This window comes from Trachypithecus francoisi, unplaced genomic scaffold, assembly GCF_009764315.1.
Source record: "Trachypithecus francoisi isolate TF-2019V2 unplaced genomic scaffold, Tfra_2.0 Lachesis_group11, whole genome shotgun sequence".
In the NCBI taxonomy this organism is placed as follows: Eukaryota; Metazoa; Chordata; class Mammalia; order Primates; family Cercopithecidae; genus Trachypithecus; species Trachypithecus francoisi.
This window is the reverse complement of record NW_022681456.1, coordinates 67,513,329-67,528,536: the sequence shown is the minus strand read 5'-3', so window position 1 is coordinate 67,528,536 and position 15,208 is coordinate 67,513,329. Positions and strand designations below refer to the sequence as shown.

Genomic DNA, 15,208 nt, shown 5'->3' with positions numbered 1-15,208 from the left:
CCTTCCTTTCTTATTTTTTTATTTATTTATTTTTTTTAAAAAAGAGAGATCTTGCTTTCTCGCCCATTCTGGAGTGCAGTGGTGTGATCATAACTCATGGCAGCCTCAAACTCCTGAGCTGAAGCAATCCTCCAGCCTCTGCATCCTCAGTATCTAAGACTACAGGTGGTGCTACCATGCCTAGCTAACACTGTTGGGCATTTCTAAGGAAACGATAAAACTTTTCTCAGTATCCTTGGTTTTGCATGCTAGCATAATCTAGGTGATCAAAAAGAAAGGTTTGAAGCTGAGCAAAGACAGTAACAGCTAAAGGGAAAGACAGAGATTTACAGGAATTCAGAAAAAATATCATAGGTAGATTAGGAGGTGTTGTGATTGAAAGATCCATGATGTCATTGTGCAATGTAAGATAAAATCATGTAGTAACTTCATTTTAAACCTACAGCATAAACACTGATGATCTTCTACATTCTACACATGCCACTCAATGATGATGATTCATAAGAACAGCTAATCGATGGGTGAACACATTGTTCAATTCGCAGTTGTCTTTAAGTGCCTTCTATGTATGTGTGAGGGCTCCACATCAGGTGTTATGGAAATACTCAGATAAAGATGATTGGTTAGTGTCCCCACAGAGTCTGTAGAAACTAGTGGCACAATAGAAAAATACATAGATTATTAAGGTAAACTAAAATGTAAATACTTTCAAGAGTCACCAGGAAAGTATTACAGAGAGTGCTCCTTCCTCCCTCAAAAGAAAAAATGAGAGATTGAATAATCCAAATAAGAACAGGATGAATGAGGGAGATGGATTTGACCTGGGCCAGTACTATATTTTGCAAAGTTTGTGCATAGGAATACTAGATATTGGGCACAACAGTGGGAAAGCTCAGGGCATTTGGGAAAAATATTTTAGTTATTGTTCCATCTTTATTATCAATTACAATAGTTTGTTGGTTACATTTGAAAGCTACTAAGATCACTGTAGACATTAACTGTCTCTTGTTATAATTACTCTACAGTGAGCCTTGTTTTATTCAGCCAGCAAGAATTTCATGTTCACTGACTGTCATCTGTAGTTCTTCCCAGAGAAGGAAGTTATAAAATAGACAAATATTAGAGAATCATGTAATTTTAAAAATCCAGAGCAAGTTACAAGTCAGTACAGATTCGGCACCATGTTCTACACCTCTTGACTCTATAACACCTGCCCAAGGATTGGTGTTCAGAATGATGTTCTTGGGATAGTTGTGTGTTCCCCTACTAAAGACTTAAGTACTTAACTTAATATATATTCTCAGGAACAAATTTTAGAAATATTTTAGCAAAGGTCTAAGCAAAATAAGTATTCTGATGAACTTTTAGAACATAAAATGATCCAGAACATGTCATTTCCAAATATTTGTAACAACAATTCAATGTTGTCACAGAGTGAACCATCAGCTTCATCTTAGTCCAGCATAATGGGAGACTTGAGGTTCATTTTAGAGAAGTGGAGCATGAAAAGAGCCAATTTAATTTCTTGGTGTTCACTAACAGTTTGGTTAAGGTGAGCACTTTACATGTATTCACTCACTTCATCTTTTCATCAGCCCTATGAAGAAGTACTACCATCATCCCTATTTTAGAGATGGATAAGTTGAACCTTGGAGAGGTTAAATATTGTCCAAGGTCAACAGAGAGCCAAAATCCAAAACCAAGTTTGTCTTACTTTAAAAGACACTGTATTTTACTACAGTCATTGCTTTCAGAACTTTTTTCCTTAGAAGTCCATGCTTTCCAAAGACATGGAATCAACCCAACTGCCCATCAATGATAGACTGGATAAAGAAAATGTGATACATATACACTATGGAATACTATGCAGTCATAAAAAGGAATAAGATCATGTCCTTCGCTGGAACATGGATGGAGCTGGAAGCCATTCTCCTCAGCAAACTAATGCAGGAACAGAAAATCAAACACTGCATGTTCTCACTTATAAGTGAGAACTGAATGATGAGAACATGTGGACACATGGAGGGGAACAACACACACCGGGACCTGTCGGGGGAGCAGGGGAAGGGAGAGCATCAGGAAGAATAGCTAATGGATGCTGGGCTTAATATCTAGGTGATGGGTTGAGCCGTGCAGCAAACCACCATGGCACACATTTATCTATGTAACAGACCTGCACATCCTGCACATTTACCCCTGAACTTAAAAGTTGAAGAAGAAAAAAAAAAAGATGCTCATGCTTTCCTTATACTTATACTTTTATGTTATTTTTCCAACCACAGGGCTCTCAGACCCAATCATTTGGTAATATAGTTCAACAATATTGAAGTGTAGGTTTTTCCCATATGCATTTTAAATAATTTGTTCACAATTTATTGAGCACATATGATGTGCCAAGCACCACATACGCATTAATCCTTTTGCTCCTCGTAGCGACTTGTGAGTGTGGTAGTGTAATTGCCACCATTTTACACAGGAAAAATCTGGCCTCCATGACTCCATGCTTGGCCTTGGTTCACTGTCTCCATCAGTGCATTGGCCTCCTCAATTTATTTTACAGGGTCCTCTACACATTCCTGATGTAACTATGGGATGGTCTCAGAGCTCAGTCCTTGGGCCTCTCTCTTCTCTGCCTAAACTCTCTCCCCTACGTGTCTCATCCAGCCTTGCAATATAAGTGATGATGACTTAAAAATTTGTATCTTCTGCACTGACCTGTGTACTGAACTCCACCTAAAATACTCAACTTTCAACTCATACCTCCACTTACATGATGGACAGACATCTCAAACTTAGCATATCTAAAATTGAACTCTTAATTTTTCTTCAAACTTATTTTTCTCAGTCTTCCTTATTTCAAAAAATTGTCCTTAAAATGTCACAGACTAAATTGACACAGACTAAATTAAACTTTAGTTAATAAAACTGACAGTTTCAATAGCTTTCCTAAACAGAGCATTGAATTTACTAATATTTATCATTTGAGATTTACTGAAAAAATATATCTGATTCCAGGGTTGAGGTATTGATATCTATATTGTACACACACCACACACACACACTTTCTAAGAAATAATGTGTGTACTTGTAGTAGTATGTAAATAAATCAAAGTATTATTCATGAAAGTAAAACCAAAGCCATAAGCATGTCTTCCTGGCAACGAAAAGGTGCTCCACATTGTTATTCATCCAGGAAATGTATATCAAACTTAAAATGAGATACCACCACATGCTGATCAGAACGGTTAGAATGAAACAGGCAGAGAATACTGATATGGTTTGGCTGTACCCCCATCCAAATCTCATCTTGAATTGTAGCTCTCATAATTCCCACGTGTTGTGGGAGGGGCATGGTGGGAGCTAATTGAATCATGGTGGAAGGTCTTTCCCATGCTGTTCTCGTGATAGGGAATAAGTCTCATGAGATCTGATGGTTTTATATAAAGGGGAGTTTCCCTGCACAGTTCTCTTCTCCTGTCTGCCACCATGTGAAACGTTCCTTTCACCTTCTGCCATGATTGTGAGGCCTCCCCAGCCATGTGGAACTGTGAGTCCGTTAAACCTCTTTCTTTTGTAAATTGCCTAGAGTATGTCTTTATCAGCAGCATGAAAATGGACTAATACAAATACCAAGCACTAGTGAGGATGTGAAGCAAAGGAAACTCTCATATACTATTAGTGGGAATATAATATTTAACATTTAATTGCATCTTAAAATGGCACCTATTATTTTCTTTGTCAATCCCACATCATCTACTTTGGGGAATTGCCATTTCTCTGGCTCATTCTGTTTGGGCCATTCAACATATGTTCTTGCCTTCCATACCACAGTTGTAGAGTGCACTATATCCCTAGACACAGTGCTTAGTGTAGTGATCAGCATTTGCCCCAAGCTAAGTCATTAAGAATCTTTTAGAGGAGATCAGTCTTGTTTCTTTTTCTGGCATCACAAACTCTCAAAATAATGTAGACTTTTGGGTGGTAGGGCCATCTTGCTGTGACAGAGGAGAGCCTTTCTCAGGCAAGGAGAACTGAGAGACAAAACTCCTATAACATTATTAAACTTGTTTCTAAAGCCAGGATATATCTTGGGCTTTTTACTTTTGTAGGCTAATACATTCCCTCCTTAGGCTAGTTGATATAGTTTGGCTCTGTGTTCCCACCCAAATCTCATCTTGAATTGTAATCCCACATGTTGATGGCAGGACCTGGTGGGAGGTGATTGGATCATGGGGACCGTTTTCCCCCATGCTGTTCTCATGATAGTGAGTTCTCACAAGATCTGATGGTTTAAAAGTGTGTGGTGGTTCATCTCTCTCTCTCTCGCCACCATGTAAGATGTGCCTTGCTTCTCCATGATTGCAAGTTTCCTGAGGCCTCCTCAGCCATGCAGAACTGTGGGTCAATTAAACCCTTTTCTTTATAAATTACTCAGTCTCAGGTAGTTCTTTAGAGCAGTGTGAAAACAGACTAATATAGAAAATTGGTATTGAGGGAAATAGGGCACTGCTATAAAGATACTTGAAAATATGGAAGTGACTTTGGAACTGGATAATGGGCAGAGATTGGAACAGTTTGGAGGGCTCAGAAGAAGATAGAAGATGTGAGAAAGTTTGGAACTTCCTAGAGACTTGTTGAATGGTTTTGACCAAAATGCTGATATTGATATGTACATATACTACTGAACTATTGTTCCTTATCTAAGTGTGTAACTGAAATTATTGTATCTATTTAGCTTCATCTAAGAGTGACAGAAAGCTGTCACAATAGAAGTCCATAAATAACTTTGAAGGGAAATAAGCTACTGAGAAAAGTTTTTATGAAAAACAGATGACTAATGCCTTTAATATATAAATAGTACAAGCCAATAAACAAAAAACTAAAAGCATCTCCAATAGAAAAATGAATAAAGGACATAAATGACAATAGCAAATGAAGATGACCATATGAAAAAATACTTACCTGCACTAGAAATTTTTTGAGTTGAATTAAAATGTAATGCAATGTTTACCTAACAAATAAGATATATTAAAAATAATATTCAATATTGACAAACTGATGAGATGCACACTTAAGGCATTGCTGGTAGTAATATAAAATAGTGCAACTTTTCCGGAAGACAATTGGAATTATGTTTCAAATATATTTAACACATTGTCTCAATGAAATGAGAAATACAGACAAACATTTAGGTAGAAAGATATTCTTTTTAGTTATTTATAATAGCAGTCTACTGGGAAATGGTTAAGTAAATATAAAATTTATTTTTGGGTATAATATGAAGTAGGAATTTAATTTTCCCCAAGTGGTTAATTGTTCTAGTATCATTTACTGATTGGTTGAACATTTCTTCACTGATGTTTGACTATACCTCTGGTTCCATATGGACAGTGGTCTGTTTCAGGCATTTTATCCTCTTCTACTGGTCTCTTTATCATCCCATGTTAATATTAGACAGACTTAAGGCCACAATTTTAGAATGAGTCTTGATATTGGGTAGAACAATCTTCTCTGTCTTCAGATTGTTTCAAAAATATTTTGACAATTTTTCCTTGCTCCCTTTTCTAACTTCATGTACATTTAAAAAACAGCTTATTCAGGTAACCTCAAAGATGTTTTTTTTGAGATTTTCAAATAGAATTAAATGTGTGGATACTTTTGGGAGAAATGACACCTTTTAGCTATTAAAGTTTCCCCTCCAAGATCATAATATAGGTCTTTATGTATTTAAGTATTCTTTTATGCATCTGTATATGCATATGCATATCTATATTTATAATGGGTTCATACAACTTTTATAAGGTTTATTCCTTATAGGAACCTTGTAATTGTATTGCTATTATAAAGGACACCTTAAAATTTTAACTTTCTGTTTTGGCTGATATACAGAAAGGCAACTGATTTTTGTATAATCAGCTTATATTCAGCAACCTTGAGGAACTCTTAAAATGAGTTTCCTTCCTGATAGTCCACTTTCTCCTATATTAAGGAGCTGACTGGGAATTCTAGGGTGTGAAAACTGTCAGGTTTCATTCGGAATGTGAGAGTGAGTTGGAAAGAAGGCAAACAGGTAGGGTCACCCCATTCCCTCCTGACCCTGGCAATGGTGAAACTTGGAGGGTTTTTCACTTAAATGGTATCTATCCCAGTGGAGGAGACCTTGTCTCTCTGATGTGGAATGCTGCAGCCTTACAGAGACTATTGTCTTCAGTCTGGGAGCTGGTTCCTTCTAAACCTTTGGGTTTTAACCTCTTACTTCTTCACTGACTGCCCTATTTAAATCACCTGCCAACCCTCACCTGTGCCTGCCCTTATTCCCTATTACAGAATACTGTTCTTGTCCTTTACAGCAATGATCACATTTTATGAATTTATTTGTTTGGTAATATCCTTGTTTACTGTCTGTTCTTCCTATCCATTGCAAGCTTCATAAGGTCAGGGACCAGGTCTATTTTGTTCATCTTTTTCCTGGTCCCTGCCATTTAGTTCAATAAATGTTTGTAGACTGAACAAAGGAGTTAGATGTCAAATATCTGCTTCAATTTTTAATGTTAACAATCCAGTTGTCTCATCATTTAAAATATACCTTACTTATGCAATCTGATTTTATCTTCATAATTGCCTTTAAAATAGGGAGGCTAGTCCCCATTTGACAAATAAGGCACAGGGAAATCAAATCATATGCTCCAAATTAATATCTAGAAATTAGTAGAGTTGAAAACGGAACCCAAATCATCTAACTCAATATCTAATTAAAAAAACTATAACAAAAATAAGACAGAAAGAAAGGAGCGAAGGAAGGATGGAAAGAGAAAAGGAGAGAGGGAAAAAGGAAGGTGGAAAGTAAGGGTGGGAATATTCATTTATGAACTTTCCACATCAAGGGTATACCACATCATTTATCCTTCTAAAAACTCCTTAAGTTACATACTTTCCCATTAGGAAACCTCATACTCTCCAGACATTTCAGGCCAGCAAACAGATTAAGAATACTCTTGTACAACATTGTTACAGATGAGTCATACAGAGTGAGAAATAAAGGAGTATGCAGTTATAGAATAAGTCTCTTTTTCTCAGCTACATTTCACAACATAAAACTAGACAGTAAAGCCAGGTCACCTAATGGAGTCTGATAATTGTAAGGTTTACTCACAGCATGATTTAAGTTTCAATTTCAAGTTCCAATTCATTCTCTCATAATTTTTCTGCCTTAGTCAACATTACACAAGACGTTGGCTCTCTTACCATTTAAAAGCCACATGAGAATATCTTGCCAGTTTTACTATAGGTATGAGTATAAAAATAGTTTCTTTCTAGTAGAATCATAATTTAAAAAAAGAAAACTGCACTCAAGTTTTTATTTTAATCAATGATCCTACATCTCCTTTATTTTTCTTATCCCTAAATCTGATGGTGAAATAAATGGTCATTTCTATTATTTTGATTAGCTGACTTCACACTGTGAAGTTACAAGAAGGAAAGGAATCACCTACTGCTGTCAGTGTCTATGTAATAAAAAAAAAAAGACTACCAGTCCTTACGTTAATAATACTATTTTTGTGATTTGGAGGGGAAAAAACACTTTGCTGCCAAAGGGTAATCCACATAGAAGAGCTGATTGCTAGGTGACACAGTGACAGAATAAGACTTTATAATGGAACCTATTGACATGAGAACTCTACATCACTATAAAGTACAGCCACTCACATCTTCCTGAACTCAGAGTAATATGATATAGTATTTATGAATTCTGTCTGTTCCAGGAGGGCATAACAATACATACTTAATCCAAAATCAGGGACAGATAGTGACGTTCCGGTGCTTAGAGATCACACCCTCAGGACTCCAACATACCCATTACTGAGACATCATATTCTATCAGCAGCGTTGCTTCTTGTCCACATTGTTTAAGAATACTCATGGCTTCAGCATGCGTGGTTCCAAGAAGCCGAATTCCATCCACACTGAGCAACCTGTCACCAGGTTTGATCGTGCCCTCTCTGAAGGGAGAATAAAGGAATAGTCTTTATTAATTTACCACAAAGGGGCTTGGTATTAATAGTCACTTAGCCAAATTCGTTTTGTCACACATATTCTGCCATCCATCCCATCTGCAATCTTTTAAAGCATCAAGTGTGATAGTAAGAATGTAAAGAAGTAACCCTGAACAGAAAATTGCTGTAATATGAAAATCAGTAATGAGAAAATAACTACACATTAGCAAAAATCCTAGTTACCCACAGGTAATTCTTGAAGTACAAAAGTAAGAAGGGCATACTTTCCCTTTTCTACGTTTTTGCCTGAATGTCTAAAATGGATTCAATAGAGGCCAGAAAATACTATTCACCTATTTTCCCAAAGTCAGGTAAGCAGAAAAGCCAGGGAATTTCATTCAAAATTATTACCAGTGAATCCAAGCAGGATAGGAATTGCTGGTGAGAAATCTCCCTTGTCTATAAATTTCCCTACTGATTTATAAGGCCATTTGGCAATCATGAAATTGATTTAACCTCACATTCCCTGGAAGAGGAAGGCAAATGCTATTCTCCCTGCTGTGACCACAGACACTCAAGGCGTTGAGAGATGACTCAGTGACACCATAAAAGTACAGCCAGGGTGGCCCCCAGATAACCCTGCCTCAGGGAGGGGCACAAAAATGAGAAAATCAAACGGTGGGATTATATGTTGAGGATTTGGAAAGAATAATAATGACCTTTGAAATAAACATCTTTCACCTAGTTCACTCTCTACTAAGTCCTTTGGCTCCAATTTTTTTCTTAAATTCTCAGATTTCTTTGAGTTCTAAATTAATTTGGTAATACAAGTACACCACTCACAAGCTTGTAGCCTATGTTTTGACATTTCTGTCAATTCCAACTCTAAATGTTAATAAGAAATGAAAACATTCTAATTTGCTTCAGGAAGAGTGATTCACTAGAGACACATGGAAAGAGAAAAGGGGAAACTCTTGGACATTTTGCTACCCGCTGCAAATGCAAATACACGTCAGCACAAGTAAGACACCAGCGTTTTTTCCTATTTTCTAATTTTATATGAAATATCATCTTTCTTAAAAGTGAGCTAATCATATGAGCTTCAAACGAAAAGAAACCTGAATTCCTCCCACAGTTCTTTCACTTACTGCCATACTGGGCAGTTTTGTCATCTGTAAATGTGGATACAAAGACCTCATTTAGAGGGTCGGTTGTAAGGATAAAATAAGATAATGTCTGCCAAGCCCTCAGAACAGTCCCTAGCACACAATAAATTCTTAATAAATAATGGTTATAAATGGTTAATTAATTAATGGTTATTAATGGTTAATATTTATTAATAATAACGAATATTATTATCTTTATCTCTTAACAAAGGTTTTTAAGTTTATCCTGTTCTCAAACAGAGAGACAGGAGGAATCAGTACATTTTCCTCCTCCCCTTCAACAGTCTCTAATGGCAGCAGTTGTGTTTCCCCATCATTATAGAGTCAACTTTTGCTGTGGGAAACTAATACAGAGGTGAGTATCTCCAGAGACACTTAAGTTGTGAGCTTACTTGGGGCCCTACAAGGCTTACAATAGGAAAGTTGAAGGCATTTGCCCTTCACATATTCAAATTAGCAAGGAAGAGAAATGCAAAGAAAACTCTAGAGACTAATGAAATGTCTTCCATTTTACTAAAAGTCACTTCCATTCTGACCTGCATAGTCACTATCAAAAGATAACACTAATAGTAAGAATGTTGAGAATGGTAAGATTCTCACCACCACCACCTATCTGTCCAGGCTGGGAGATTAGCAACAGGAGAAGATGCATTTCCAGCACCTGCCTAAAAGAGCCAGCTGAGTTCTGTAAGTGCCTCCCCTGTGCCAGGCCCCTGCAAGGCATTATATATCTCCAACCTTTGATAAAACTGAACAGCTCTGAAAGGTAGATATTAGTATCTACATTTCCAACGGTGGTGGAAATTGAGCTCAGTATTAAGTCACTTGATAAACATATAGTACAGTAAGTATAGACTCTAGAGGCAAACCTTATTTTTTCTGATTCCATAGCTCAGACTCTCAGTTTTCACATTGTAACATGTTTGCTTAATATCTACATTTTACTGAAAAATTTCTAATATATCAACTTCTATGTCAAAGTCCCCAGCTGTATTTATTTTATTTTGGATAGTGACACAGAAAGATAAAGTTTACCTGTCAGCAGGTCCTCCAGGACGAACACATGTTATCACAACTGGACGAGATTTATTTCTATCATCATGTGCTCCCCCTAGCAAAGAAAAGGAATACAGCTTAAAAATGCTTTCATTGTTGACATTTAAAAAAATCACCTGCAAGATTTCAGTTGAGAAATGTCCTACTTCATGTACGGAGGAAAATATGTAAAATTATCCTTGAGGCATACAAAAGACTTAAAGGTCTTGCTCATTTTATAAAGAATATATTTTTGAAGTCACCATTTCTCCATCTTTCAATAAATACATGGCTGTAACCAGATAACATAGAAAGTATTTAAAAACTGGTATGGCAAGAGGATCAACTGATTATATCAAGTACTGGCCCGATTTGAACAGCTGTCAGTTATACAGTACAGATGTGTATATCTGTGCCAATAAAACTGATCTAAAATACTGGTCAGTAGGTCTACAACCTAACATAAAGGAAACAAAAACCAAAGTAAAATAAAAATCCTAGTATTAAAAAAGAAAGCAAAAAAAAAAAAAAATTCAAGTGACCAAGTGGCTTTCATTAAAAGTGAGGTGTTCAAAAATTTGGGGCAAATTTTTCAGACTGTGTCAAACCAGCTGCAATCATCCTTGAATGGGAATTTTAATTTTCTGTTAGAAAAAATTCTCCACAAGAATTCATGGAAACATAGATGTTTCAAGATGGAAGGTAATTTATTGTAAATTCTCTTTTTAATCCATAATCCTTTTGTACAATTTCCTTAATCTGTGCTCCACCAGTATCTGCATGAAATGCACGGGTGCTGGCCTACTTCTAGATGTGAGGCTGCTCATTCCACATTTGGACACCAAGGAGTGTTAGAAAGTTCTTCCTAATATTTAACTGACATCTCTCCTTCTTCAACTTTCATTCACTGGTCTTTGTTCTATGATCCAGAGCAGTAAAATAAAAATGTATGCTCTCTTTTACAAAAATGTTTTCTGAAAGTTGAAAACAGAGATTATACACCGGCTAAATCCCACCTTCTTAATGTTGAACAATGCCAGTTTCCTTATCTATTCTTTATGTGACCTGGTTTCTTTGCATATCACCATCCTGTCTGTCCATCTGGGAGTTTTCTAGTTTGCCAATATCTGATAAATATGAAGCTATTGTCAACTATTTCTCCCTTAATATTTGCATGCTAGAACAGATGGACATTTCCCAAACCTGGCATAGGCCAAAAGGTCGCCTTACAGAAAATAGCCTAAGAGAAAAATTAAAAGGCATTTGCAGTTCCTCAGGAAGGCAAATGCTTCTTTTGTGCTCACTTCTGTGACAAGTGATTTGTTTAGTGTGATTGATTGGAAAAAGCTCTCATTCAGCATTTTATCAGTATTTTATTCTTTCATTGTGTTTAGCTTCTTTAGAAATTCCTCTTTAAAATAAGAAATTCACCACTTTCTCAGAAAAAAATTTTAAAATGAAAATTTTAAATGTTACCACAAATGCTTACCCATATTTATGTAAATACTGTTACATAATTTCTCTTTTGCAAGGTGATCATAAAGAATAGGTTTGCTTTTCCCTAAAGGAAATTTGATTGAGAAGAGGATGAGGGCCAAAGATAGCAAGAAATCGTTCCATAATTTTGGCTTGTATTTATAAATTTCAAAATGTAACATTGAATACCTGTTAAAGTGTGAGACGGTTGTATATTTCTTGATATGTGGCATTTTACTGTTATTTGTAATGACCAAAGTTTTCTGTGTGACTCACTCAGGTTCTAGGAGTTTGCAGCAGCAAGGCAAAACAGGAACCACTCAAAGATCAGTGACATTCTCAATCCTGGTGTACATTAGTATCAACTGGGATGCTTTTTGAAAATATCAATGGCAGAGACACAGTGCAGACCAAATCTGAATATCAAGCAGCATATGTTAAATGACTAGGCCCACCTACAATTTTACATTTGACAATGACTAGAGAAGGTTTCCTTGTCTAAAGTGTAAAGCAACTTCATGGCAGAGTGCCTTTCCTATCAGCCCAACTCATCTCCTCTGGCTTCCTTGCATTAACTGAAATTTAACACTCCAAGGTTTAAGCCAGAACATCATTTTTACTCTATGGATGCAAGGTTCTATTGTTTAGGGAATAAAGGTTTTAGAACTTGTGACTTATAGCATTAGAAATATAATTCCATTCATCAGCTAAAACCTTAATGTTGCAAGTTCCATTCTAATAGGTTAAGAAGAACTTCACCCATACTAAATAGATATGCTCCATCTGCAGTAACTTCTCCTTTTTCCTGGCTGTCCTGGTATTTTCCACTGATCTAAGTTTAGCTCAACTCCCATCTATGCCAAAACATCTTATCTGCCATACTAACATTTACTCACAGCATTTTCTCATTCTGATTAACCAGTGACTCTTAAGTGACGGGTAGTGACCACCTTTTGAACAGGGAAAATCCTCCAGATGGACCTCAAACTAATCTAAAAATAGAAATTCTTTATTTGATTCTCATTGAGAAATTATGCAAAACTCCAAAAACGTTTATGTTCAACCAACATATTAAGGGAGTCATTAAGGCCTATAAACATGTGGTACTCATAAACTAATACTGGCTTATTGTAACCAAGTTTTTAAAAATCAGTATAATACTACGAAGTCTGATGTCCACACAAATCTAGGTAACATTCAATCATTCACTTATTAAGTGCCTCCACATACCAGGCAGTGTTCTAAGCTCATATTATAAAACTCCTGGGCATACACACAGATAGTTGAAATTCCTGCAAACTGTGGGAAGGGTGTTTTACTAACATCACATCATCAGTTGTCTTGAGGTGGTTGTACATTTCAATTGCTTGTATTCTGTTTATTTCTTAATAATACATTACTCTTGGTTTAGCTCTTTTATTAGTAATTTGATTCATTATTGACTAACCATACAGTCACTATCAATGAATATTTGCAACAGCAGTATTTTTTGGCATAGTGTTTCAATAATTAGACTTGTATGCAGGTGATGGAAGAACCTTCTCATTCATATCTGTATTGCAAAACAGATTTGTATATATCACCCTTTAGCCAAAAATTACTTGTACAGTGACTTTTCACTATATTCATCTGGTTATTTTAAACAGAAATTTAGGAATGGTTAGGGTAAATGATCTTGGGCTCTGTTCCTCCACCTAAAAATAGGCCTTGGTCAGAAAAATGTAATAACTACAAGTCTAAACCTCTCAATGAGTTCCTAGTTCCTCATTCTCTCTACTACTCACTTGAGCACTCTATCAACTTATGTCTTAAATTCACTGGACTGTAATTCCCTGTAGATCGGAGTCTTGTCTTATGACTCTATAGTACTTCCCTCCATGCTGACATGTTGACATGTGCTTAATAAACATTTGACTGATTGATTTGCTAAGTGACTGGGATAAAATGAAAGCTACTATTTAAAACTCAATCACTTAAGACAAATCTGTACAAGTATCCACATCTCTTTTATTCTTTCATGCATATTTATTAAGATGTTTAATTTTAATTAATGTTTTAATAATTTTGATAGAATTTTTACTCTGTTGAAGTACAAAATGTTATAGGTGAAGACAAAAACAATCAAGAAATGTGAACTGTTAAAATATTCCTGATAGTGGAAAACCAAATACTGCATGTTCTTGCTTATAAGTGGGCGCTAAGCATTGAGTACACATGGACACAAAGAAGGGAACAACAGACACTGGGGCCTATTTGAGGGTGGCAGGTGGGAGGAGGATGAGGACTGAAAAACTACTGATTGAGTATGATGATGATTACTTGGATGACAAAATTATCTGTACCCCAAGCCCCCATGACATGCAATTCCCCCATGTAACAAACCTGCACATGTACCCCTTGAACCCAAGACAAAAGTTGGAAAGGAAAAAAATCCCTGATGTTTATATAGCTCCCTATTGAACCTCATTGTCATACTACAGATTGAGAGTTGTTAATGTAGGCATAGTCTTTACGGAATAAAATTACTAATAAGAAAACATAATGCAAGATATAATTATACCTTAGAAGTAGTAGTTTAATGACAAGCTGGAGTCACCTGAAATTGTTATGATCAATGCCATATTATAATATGATGACTTGAGCTGAAGCACATAGATACCCAAGAGATTAGAATCTTCGATCCATTTTTAGAAAGCTGCAATAACCAACTGTGTTTCTGGAGAAATTTATTTAAATAAAGTCCCTTAATTCTGGTGTATTAAATCAAATCAAGGCATACTAATCAACATTTTTGATTCAGTGATATAGAAAAATATAAAAGGAAAGACAAAAGATATGTTGAAAAGTATAGGATGACTGAATTGACAAGTTTTATAAACAGTGGCTTCTTGCTCTGTATTAATGAACCAAAAATAGAGCTACATTTGGTTTCCACTTTTATGGCCATTCATTGTTGTGTTTATTTAAAGAAGAGAAGATCTTTCTAACCCACAGAGTGAGAGAAAATCTTTACAACTTACACATCCAACAAAGGACTAATATCCAGAATCTACAGGGAACTCAAAGAAATTAGCAAGAAAAAAAACCAAACAATTCCATCAAAAAGTGGACGAAGGACATGAATAGACAATTCTCAAAAGAAGATATACAAATGGCCAACAAACATATGAAAAAAAAAATGCTCAGCATCACTAATGATCAGGGAAATGCAAATCAAAACCACAATGTGGTACCACCTTATTCCCACAAGAGTGGCCATAATAAAAAACAAAAACAAAGACAAAAAACCACATAAAAAAACAGATGTTGACGTGGATGCAGTGAAAAGGGAACACGTCTATACTGCTGAAGGGAATGTAAACTAGTATGACCACTATGGAAAACAGTGTGGGGATCCTTAAAGAATAAAAAGTAGAACTATCATTTGATCCAGCAATTCTACGACTGGATATCTACTCAGAAGAAAAGAAGTTATTACATAAAAGAGATACTTGCACATGCATATTTATAGCAGCACGATTTGCAATTGCAAAAATA

The 15,208-nt window shown here is 35.9% G+C and overlaps 1 protein-coding gene across 2 annotated transcripts in view; it reads right to left on the bottom strand.

The window, feature by feature from the left end:
- Positions 1 to 15,208, bottom strand: part of GRIP1 (glutamate receptor interacting protein 1) — a 757,962-nt gene that overhangs the window by 169,896 nt on the left and 572,858 nt on the right. For both annotated transcript variants that reach the window (XM_033221362.1, XM_033221361.1), the window contains exons 6-7: positions 10,196 to 10,271; positions 7,855 to 8,000 (exon numbers count right to left, since the gene is read on the bottom strand). In XM_033221362.1, coding sequence (XP_033077253.1) covers positions 7,855 to 8,000; positions 10,196 to 10,271 — 222 coding nt within the window. The remainder of the gene's footprint in view (positions 1 to 7,854; positions 8,001 to 10,195; positions 10,272 to 15,208) is intronic.